The sequence below is a fragment of the Epinephelus moara genome, chromosome 17 (assembly GCF_006386435.1).
Source record: "Epinephelus moara isolate mb chromosome 17, YSFRI_EMoa_1.0, whole genome shotgun sequence".
NCBI lineage: Eukaryota > Metazoa > Chordata > Actinopteri > Perciformes > Serranidae > Epinephelus > Epinephelus moara.
Window position 1 is genome coordinate 34848417 of NC_065522.1, and position 11262 is coordinate 34859678.

The 11262-nt window shown below is 39.8% G+C and overlaps 1 protein-coding gene across 1 annotated transcript; it reads left to right on the plus strand.

Annotated features, from left to right (window-relative positions):
- Positions 1–3236: 3236 nt before the first annotated feature.
- On the plus strand, positions 3237–9826 carry LOC126403913 (butyrophilin-like protein 1). Its single transcript, XM_050066731.1, has 5 exons — positions 3237–3702; positions 6329–6670; positions 7108–7389; positions 7477–7599; positions 8104–9826. Exons 1-5 carry the CDS (start codon positions 3237–3239, stop codon positions 8625–8627), a joined length of 1737 nt encoding a protein of 578 aa, XP_049922688.1. The 3' UTR covers positions 8628–9826.
- Positions 9827–11262: the final 1436 nt, after the last annotated feature.

An 11262-nucleotide genomic window follows, 5' to 3' on the forward strand; every position in this document is an offset into this window, starting at 1 on the left:
GCGGCCTTGTGGCCACAGCTCGCAACCGCCGCCTCGACAATGGCAGAGCGGAACAAGGCCCATTCGGACTCAATGTCCCCCTCTGCCCTCGGGACGCGGTCGAAGCTCTCCCGGAGGTGGGAGTTGAAGATCATCTGGACAGGTTCTTCCGCCAAGGGTTCCCAGCAGACCCTCACTGTTCGTTTGGGCCTGCCAGGTCTGCGCGGCATCTTCCCCCACCATCTGATCCAACTCACCACCAGGTGGTGATCAGTTGACAGTTCTGCTCCTCTCTTCACCCGAGTGTCCAGAACATATGGCCGCCGGTCAAATGATACGACTACAAAGTCGATCACTGACCTGCGACCTAGGCTGTCCTGGTGCCACGTGCACCGATGGACATCCTTATGTTTGAACATGGTGTTAGTTATGGCCAAACTGCGACCCGCACAGAAGTCCAATAACTGAAAACCACTCGGGTTCAGATCGGGCAGGCCGTTCCTCCCAATCACGCCCCTCCAGGTCCTGCTGTCATTGCCCACGTGAGCGTTAAGGTCCCCCAGCAGAACAACGGAGTCCCCGGTTGGGGCACTGTCCAGCACCCGTCCCAGGGACTCCAAAAAGGGTGGGTACTCTGAACTGTTGTTCAGTGCATCAACAGTCAGGACCCGTTCCCCGACCCGAAGGCGCAGGGAAGCAACCCTTTCGTCTACTGGGGTAACCCCAACGTACAGGCAGAGAGTCTGGGGGCTATCAGAAAGCCCACCCCGGCCCTCCGCCTCTCACCCGGAGCAACTCCAGTGAAGGAGAGAGTCCAACCCCTCTCAAGGACTAGGGTTCCAGAGCCGGAACTATGTGTCGAGGTGAGGCCGACTATATCTAGCCGGTAGCGCTCAGCCTCTTCCACAAGCTCCGGCTCCTTCCCCGCCAGAGAGGTGACATTCCATGTCCCAAGAGCCAACTTCTGTAACCGAGGATCGGACCGCCAAGGCCCCCGCCTTGGTCTGCTGCCCAATCCACATTGCACCGAACCCTTCTGGATCCCTCTACGGGTGGTGGCCCTGCGGGACGAACCCATGTAGCCGGTTCGGGCTGGGCCCGGCCGGACCCCATGGGTGAAGGCCCGACCACCAGGCGCTCGCCCACCGACCCCAACCCCAGGCCTGGCTCCAGGGCGGGGCCCCGGTAACCCTCCGGGCCGGGTACACGTATCCTTGATCATAACCATCATGAAGGGTCTTTTGAACCGTTCTTCGTCTGACCCTTCGCCCAGAACCAATCTGCCATGGGAAACCCTACCAGGGGCGAAATGCCCCCGACAGCATAGCTCCTAGGGTCATTAGGGCACTCAAACTCCTCCACCACGATAAGGTTCCTAGGGTCATTAGGGCACTCAAACTCCTCCACCACGATAAGGTGACGGTTCTCGGAGGAGTGGTCTAGAAATATATTTCTAGACCAATATTTCTATTGGTCTAGAAATATTTAATTTTATTATCCTGAAATTGTACTTAATAAAGAATTATGTTAACTTTTTCTGTTTTGTGATGTTTTGTGTCTAAAGGAGGTTGATTAGACCTCATTGAATACATTACATTATAATGTTTGAAGATAATTTGGAATGAAGGGTTTGAATTATTGAATGTGATTTATTATTAAATTCTAGGCTGGCAAGAGTAAATAAATAGTAGGTGACACAAACGAGAGGTCATGTACTCTTCAAATAAGTGAATAAAGTGCTGCATAATGTAACAACATTATCTGAAGTGGTTTAAGGCTTCAAGCCACTGAACAGTGTTCAGATAGATAGAGGGATGCTCTTATTGCCCAGTGCATTATATCTCAAATATCCACCTCAATCAGATCTAGTGTACAACATACAGGTGCATCACCATCATTTAGAATATCATAATAAGTTCAATAGTTTTTGTCATATATATATATATCTATATATATAGCCTGTATATATATATAGTTTCTACACCACCTAACCTCTTGTAACTTTATTGGGTCATGAAACAGCCACCTGCATAACGTTAAATAACGTTACCTTGGGGAGCATGGCACTGACTTAATGAGCTCACATCATGCACGATTAGCCAGTAGGCTAGCTTTCAACCCATTGTGTCACAGCTAAAGCTTCTAACATTAACGTTGCTTAGCTACAACTTAACTTTTTTTTCTAAAAAAATAATAAAACCTGTCATTCACTCATCTCGTCTGTCAGCTAGCAGTATCGTCGTCTTCCTGTCAACTGAATTCAAGTTTTCCGTGTTCCGCTGATACATCAGATAACTTCCTGCGTGTCGTTTCAAAATAAAAGCTGTCTGGTGTGTTAATATTTTTACCATGCTGTTTGGGGCTTGTTCTGTTTTTTTCTCTTTGAAATTTTTACCGAGGTCTGGACCTCGGTGACCTCATAGCTGGCCATGAGAGCAAACTGCTTATAAAAGTAGCTTCTGTTCTTGCAGTTCCAACACTGTGTTTAACCCTTTAATATTTGATGTCTTCAAGCTTTGATACTTTTCACATGTAGTTAAGTTTATTTGTCTGTTTTACTAACTGTTTGAACTAAAACATTATTTTTCAATGAGCTATGTAAACAATATAAACTGTGGTTGACCTACTTCCAGTGGCCAATAACCCAAATGTATGTTAATGTTTAGTCTATGTGCAATATTCTGAAGTCCACATCAGTGGTTGTTAAATGTTTGTGACTACACTGAACAAAATCACAGGATTTCAGAGGAAATTTAATTTGGGGAGACTGACTGTGTTGATAAAGCTTTGTGCATCCTCTGTTTTGATTGGTTGCTAACATATTTTGACCATGTGATTATGGTCGTGAACAGAGTTGGGTAAGGGTTACTTTAAAAGTAATCAAAGTACTTCACTGCATTACTTTTTAAAAAAGTAACCAGTTACTTTACTGCGTTACTCCCTGAGAAAAGTAACTCAAGCACTTTTAAAGTACTTTTGAGTATTCTACATTTCCTATTGGGCAATGGACCACAGGGTGCTCAGCCTACATTTTTTTCGTCTCCAAAATTAAAGTTATGGACCACTTGCCCTTCCCTGAGATCCAGTTCTCCCATCACAGCCGTCACTTTGACCAGTAGAAACACAGAACGATCTGCTGCCATAGACAACTGTATGACAACACTTTAATGTACATTTTAATGTACATGTAGCTGCAGAAACAATCCCAGAAGACACAAGAAGAACTGGCTGCATGGGCGGTGGTATTAACTCCATTGATGGATCTGAAGAGGGGACTGTGGGGTCAAAGGGAAGAATTCAGACTGCAGCTAGAAGAGACAGACAGAGAGAGGGAGGAGAGCAAGGAAAAGCTTCAGTTAGTGGAGGAGGCAATAGCAGAGAGTGAGAAAGAAAAGGCAACTGACAAAACAGAAGGGTACTTGAGAGAAAAACAAAGCCTGTTAAAGGCTCAGTGGAAACTGGAGAAGAGAAAGGAAGAACTGGAGAACCAGCAACTGAACATGGAGAAACTGCTGCAGAAAACAGAGGGTTTAATAGCAACAATAACAGAGAGACAGAGGAAAGTGGAGAACCACATGGAGCTGATTAACTTGCACCTGGAAGAGGTAGANGTGGAAACTGGAGAAGAGAAAGGAAGAACTGGAGAACCAGCAACTGAACATGGAGAAACTGCTGCAGAAAACAGAGGGTTTAATAGCAACAATAACAGAGAGACAGAGGAAAGTGGAGAACCACATGGAGCTGATTAACTTGCACCTGGAAGAGGTAGATCTTCACATAGAGTAGTGAGAAAACATCTTGTCATCATTCCCAGCTTGTCAAATACAGATACTTTGTCAGTGACTTTGGCACCAGATGCCAACTCAAAAATACACATTTTGCAGCAGTATGCCAGCATGTTGTAATGGTAGGCTGCGGAGGTTTATAACTCCGCTGGACCGCATCAGTAAAAATGTATAGGTGCATAAAAGTCACTATAGGGTGGGTAGGACATGAGGTGGATGGGCCCAACAAACTTTCACTCAACAGCCTGTTTTTCATTTCCTGCTTGAATGTTGAGCCAAACCATGATATTGTTTTCTAAACTTAACTATGTGCTTTTGGAAATAAACATAAATTGGAATTCTTTTATCGACGTTGCAAGTTTGTTTTGAAAAGGACTGTATGCACATAACAAGCAGAAACTGTACATTTCCTGCGAAAATTGAAGTGTATTTTAAAAATTACAATACATAAATGTCAACAACTGATGTGCGTTATATATATAAGTGAAATTCCACTGACCAAATAACGATACTTGACAAGTTGGGATGGAACGGGGTTGCAGAAGTTTACTTTCTGTTCAAAACTGACATATAAACTCAAAGTCAGTTATGATGAAGCAAAAATCGATGTCTGAAGCTGGGTCAGATGGCTCCAGACCTCGCCCCCAACACCTTTGGTTTAACTCGCCTTTACTCAAAAAGTATCTTAGACTCAAAAGGATAGTACTAGTACTGTATGAATGATAGTATGACTTAATGTGTTCACAAGCAATAACACTTACAACTCATGAGTCAAGCTTCGGACTCAAACTGCCCCACAAATATGTCCGGGCAAAGTCTTACCTCATTTTTTAAAACCATTTCATCTCAGTGATATTCAAGCAATACATGACCAGATGTGTGTGTGAATGAGTACAATACATGACTAGATGTGTAAATGAGTACATTAATTCAACACATATATTCCATACCTAATCAAACTATGCTGTACTTAATGATTGTCATTTAATCACATTTTGCAGTTAAGGCTCATTTTACACTGCAGTTACTGAGCATTATTGTCAGTTACTAATAACATTATGAATAGAATAGTTCCACTTTAAAGACATACATAGTGGCTGCATGTATAGAGTTTTGTTTTAAGACAATGCTGATATGGATTTCTCCTCAATAGTCATTGTAGCAACCAGTGAGCACGTGATTAATTCATGCTTGCAGAACAGAGGATCCAGCAATGTCATAAAAAAAATGAAAATACAATCTACATTATCATAATATTTTAAATCTGATTGTGCTGTTGGGTAGTTTGTTGATTTTTAGATAGTTAGTTACATCACTGAACTTGAATATGGATTTAAGTGTCATTATCATTGTTTCCTTTAAATATTTTCTGCAAAAATTGTAATGTAATGATGATAATTTGTTTTATTTCCTGGTAATAATTCATTAATGACTCTTCATGTACTGTATGGTTTGTTAGAAAGACGCAGAATAAATATACTCCTGTGACCACATGAATTAATAAGTCTTATTCCTTGATAATGACGTCTGTCCTAAATCAACTGTCATCACTTTAAAGCACCAAATCAAACCGAGGCTTTTGTTTTGGCATGAAATGACACAGTTGCAGATGACCTTAAGTAAAATTACAGTCAGTATATATTTATATAAAAAATATCATGTTAGATATGTCAGTTTTTCTGCAGTGAAATTAAAGTAATTGAAACTGATGTTTTCAGCCTCAGTGAGCCGTGTGTGCAATGTGCATATCAGGAAGCTCTCACACTTAACAGTTAACTACATATGTAACAATGTGAAATGTATTTACTACTTACATGCAGCTTTGGTGTGCCTACTTACAATTCCCCCAGTGTCTTCCTACTCCCAATAACCACTATATTCCATTTATTAATGGCCATGGTTTGGAATAAGACAATTAGATTTACATATGGGTTCAATATTCAGATGTCCATGTAGTTATTCACATGTAATGTGTATAACTACACTGAACACATTTGGGTATCGTGACATTGAGATTAGGTGTTAACAGCCAATATTTTTTTATATGAATTTATTTTTTGGATTATTTATCCTTTTAATTCATTTGGCATTTTCCTTTATGGGAACTGACATTTTAAACTTGTTCATTCCTCCAGAGCTTCAGGATGTTTTGCCGAAATCATGGATTGTTGCTTAAAACTAAGCTGAGTTGGTTCAGTGCTTTGGTTATCCTGCACACTGTGATCCTCCTTCTACTGGCAGACACCTGTTCAGGTAACTTACACACAGCAGTACTGGGTGAAGTATGAAAGGGGAAAAACTAAACAATGACACAATGGTCTTTTTTTTTAAAAAAAAAAAATATATGACAAATGCAGCTTCATTAACCATTTTCTTTATTTTCTGATCCCACTAGATGGCACTCTCTGTTCAACAAAGGCTTGAAAGCACTGAATTGCCATTCATTAGGCTTTTTAAGCAAGAGCACCATCTTATGGGCTCAGAAAGAGGCTTCATTTGGCCATCACTTTTGTACATGTGTTAGTTCTTATTGCAGGATTAAAATGTGTTGTGTGTCTTTGCAGGCCAGTCTCAGGGGGCTAGACCTTCTCGAACAATAGTGACATTAGTTGGTGAAGACGTTATCTTGCCTTGCCACCTGGAACCCGCCCTGGATGTTGTTTCTAAGAGTGTGGAGTGGGGTACACCTGACCTGGAACCAAGATTTGTCCACGTGTGGCACGAGGGTCAAAACATTCTCAGTAACCAAAACCCATCTTACAAAGGAAGAACATCAGTGTCCATTGAGAAACTGAAGCATGGAGACCTTTCACTGACACTGTCTGCAGCCAAACTCTCCGATAATGGAATCTATAGATGCTACTTTCCCCCACAGAATAAAGAATCTACTGTTGAGCTTGTTGCTGGTGAGTGAACGTGAATCAGTCATGTCTCTAAGGCTACTTTAGAATTACTAAAGATAGAATGCATTTAACTGCCCATCATAACATCACATAACCGCCTGTGTGGTTTGTCTGGCTAAAGGGCTCTCTGCAGGCAGACAAAGATCTCATGTAGAGGAAGAGGCTACACTCTGTAATGCCAATGTACAACTGAGTGTTTTGCATTTTCCATAACTCGAACAGTGTGAGACGTCTCTGGCTGATTGTGTTACAGAAATTTCAGGAGTTGCATTCTTCCAGTTAAACTTTCATTCAAATAATATAAATGATTTAAGTTTAAAACTTGCTAGTTTTGAATCAGTTCATCATGCTGCTGCGAGCACTGTTGTTCTCTCTCTTTTTTTTTTTTGAAAGACCTCTAGTATGATGTCATGCACATTTCTCCTCTCTTCCATCATCAGCTTCTGTCTCCTCACCTGTCATAGCAACGATTAACTTAAACAGCAGCATAGTTGTACTACAGTGTGAGTCTGCAGGCTGGCATCCAGAGCCTGAGGTGTTGTGGCTGGACGGTGAGGGAAAGCTCCTCTCTGCTGGACCTACAGAGACAGTCAGAGGTCCTGATGACCTCTATACTGTCAGCAGCAGAGTGACTGTGGAGAAGAGACACAGCAACAGCTTCACCTGTAGAGTCCAACAGAGGAACATCAACCAGACCAGAGAGACAGAAATACACATTACAGGTGATATTTTTCCCCCTGAATATCCTAATTTTTCAGCCTGATATGTGTTTTTCTTTAACTCCTCTCTTGTGTGTTTTATCATTTCAGCTGATTGCTTTGAGGCCTCGTCTTGTTCTGCTGCTCGTGTCAGCATTCTCGTGGTTATGTTCCTCACTTTTATTTTTGCAGCGGCCTTTGTCGTGTGGAAATGGAGACAACACAAAATCAAAGGTAAAATAGTGCAGCTCTGTGACTGTGATGTGAACAGTCAAACACAAGATGTCACTGGTGACTACATGTTAACAAACTCATATTTGTAAGAGGAGAAAGTAAAGTCAGGTTGTATTTCATGGGAACATCAACATATGTCATACAATAATTTAATACAGAAGTTAAATTATTAAAATTTAAGTATGAGTACACACTGGTGACCTGATTGGCTTCAGCCCCCTGCAACCCTGCAGGGGTGAAAGTCTATGGTAAAGACAAAGTTTGACTAACTTTTAGTCAGTTCATCAGAAATGGAATATGAAGCACTGAATATTCTGTAAAATGTTCTTTTAAAAATGATATATTGTTTTCTTCACTTTTACTTAAATGAAAGAGTTATTAGTGTTAACTTCACTTTTCTGTTCTCTCGTTGTGTTCACTTTTACATCTTTTTCTCTACAAATGCAACACTGCATAAACAAAACAAATTAAAACTAAATTCAGCACATTTTTATGTTCACACAGACACAAAGATGAACCGTGACGCTGAGAGAGCAAAGACAGAGAGAGAGCAGCTCATGGCAGAACGCAAGAAAATGGAGGATTTGGAGGAGAAAAAGGCAAAACTTGAAGAAATGTTACAGAAGAATGAAGAAGAAGAGAAAGACTTGGAGCAGGTGGTTAAAACACTGATGGAACAGGAGGAGCAACTGAAAGAACAGAGAGATCAAACAGAGCATCAAAAGGATGACATGGAGAGAAACATTACAGATATTGAGAACAAGCTTCAGTCAGTGGAGAAGATGGCAGAGAGTGACCGATACCATGAGATGAAGAGCATTGTGTTAACGGCCAAAAATCAGTTGAAGGGTAGGAAACAAGAAGATGAAAAACTTCATGTGGAAACACAGGGACTTCTGACTAAAACACAAAGTGTGATAAATAGAATGACAGACAGGAAGAAGGCAGCGGAAAACTACAAGGAGACACTCAGTGAGCAGCTGGAGGAGATAGAGAAACAACAAGAGGAGATTCTGAGGAAATTGTAGTTTAGTTCATAGTTTATTGGATAAGGACATCACAGTAGCACTAGAAATGTACCTTTATGTAACCCTCAGCCTTTAGAAAATACATGCACACAAAACAAACAAACAAAAACTTAATTGTAAATCTATTTACAAAATACATCCACCAATACTTTGCCAAAGATACAGCCAAAAATAAACACATACAATACATCCCCATATCCATACATAGAAGTACATCCACACAAAATACAAAATACAAATGTTACTGCAGTATTTACTGTTGTTTCTCTTTTTAACCATAATCTAATACCTCTATTAGGAACATTAAAATTGGGCTGCACTGACAATTCAGTTGGTACACTTTCACAGTTTTGCTCTTTGAACAGAAAAGACTGATTGTCCAAATGTAATGCAATGCAACAGTTAGAGTTTGTTGAAGCTGTTGTGTTGACTCTGCTGGTGTGCTGGTGTCTTGTGTCAAATTCATGAAGCAGAGAGGGAGCATGTTCATGGAGGCATTTCAAAATAAGCGTTAAGTTGGAACAGATTCTGAAACTTTCAGAGCTTAACATATTGTGTTTTTTAAAGCCACCTTATTTTTTAGTCCATATTTTTTATTGTCTGAAAAACATTGGTATGAGTTATACAGTTGATTGTGAGGCTTGTGATGAGGTGGTGATGCAGTATGATATATGTGAGGATATCATGGCATGCATACAGAGCTGGGCTGTGCTGAGGGAAAAATACTGACCTGTAAGTGTAAAAAAGTTTTGATTTGCTTTAACTTTTTTTTTTTTTTACTTTTACTTTGAGCGAATAGATTACCAACAGACAACAACTAATCTGATAAGGCTTTGTTTGTATTTTATGACATGAGTAAGAATAAGAGTAAGACATCTTCATGCCAGGTCTAAACATTGTAATGAAATTATTAAAATTATTATTTAAGATCATAACAATACCTATAAAGCTGCAATTATTCTTTAAAAAACACTTTCTGATGAAATTATTCTCTTTTCAATAATGTAAGTATTGCCACTGATGTAATGTAATATTGTTTTATTTTTGTGATCATTAGTGCAAAAATGTAAGAAATGTTCTCACAGATTGGTCTCATCACCATTTACATTTACATTTTGGGTATTCTTGTTTTTTTCATTGATAGAAGAATGAACAGTTTCTCATGCTGGATGTCCAGAAACCAAATAAATGTGAAATTATCTGACTTTGGAGGTCTTTATTATTATTATTATTATTATTATTATTATTTTTATTTTGTTTAACTTGACCTGAAACAGTTAATTTATTAAACAATGGCAATGGAAGTTATTTGAATTTCGGTAAATGGAAGAATATGAGTAATTAATTGATTTTATTTTTCATATTTATTTATACACATACCAATGGAGAGAGAGATGGACTCATTCCTTACTTAGTTTGGTGCAGAGAGATGTGACCTCCATGTTTTCTTGCTGCTGACTGAACACGAGACTGAAATACAACCCAAGTACGAAGCTAAGAGCCTCCCCTTCCTGGTGAGTGTCTAGAGATGAAGCCACAGCAGATACATTATCTTTGTCTTTTACAGAGCTTTCTTTTTATTCCTTTTACAGAATTACGTAAATAAATCACCACATCAACACACAAAACAAAGAAAGAAGCTACCATAATCTTGTCAAAAGTCAATTGTGTCAACCTATCATATGTGTAGGCTTGCAGAGACAATGAACTTTAAGATGATTATTGCAGGGAAAACAGAGCTGCAGATTTGTTATGACAGAAACGAACTAACACCAACATATCCTCATGCAGTGATTGCACACACAATGGTTTGTAAAGAACATAGCAACTCGCAGATGACATTATGTACATAAAGAAAGTTACATAGGTTAGGTTAAGGCAGGTAAAGTTGATGTGTCTAGGTTAAGGAAGAAACAAAACAAAAACATGGCAACGATATACCTTAAAATAACTCAAAGCTGCCTTGGTTTCACAAAGTACTGAACACCACTCTCTTAAGAGAAAGTCATGTGTTGAATAGTCTTGTGTTTGTTGATACATCTACCACCAAAATCAAATTGTGGTGCATTAATTTTCAGTACATGTTCAAACAGTGCATGAGAACTTAAGCTTTCTGTGTGGCCCTCCCTTCTTTACTGGGGCCCAAACGAGCAGGTCTTCAGAGTCCTCTGGATTGAATCAACTGAGAAACGTGGAATAATAAAAACATTGTTATTCATCATTTCTCTTTGTGACACAACAAAGAAGCATTTCACTAACAATTTCATGCAGGTGGAGGCTCTGAGATTTTATTACAGCCCCCACTCATTGATTTATTGTGTCAACACACTGGTTTCTGCTGCAGTCAGTTACAGAATATAATGATTGATATGAAATAACCTGAACATACAGAAGAATAAAGAAGACAGAAATATAATCTGACTCTGATGAGAATGATTAAACGTACATGCAGACTTGTGCGCTCTGACATCAACCTCTGAGATACAGGAGAACAAGAAAATGAACATCAGTTCTCCATCTTTCCACAGTGTGGCAGTCTCACAGAGCCAGATCTGTCTCCACAGCGCTGTGTCAGCACCAGAGAAAGGGCTGCAATCATCCATTATGTTTCTGATATATACAGTATATATATATG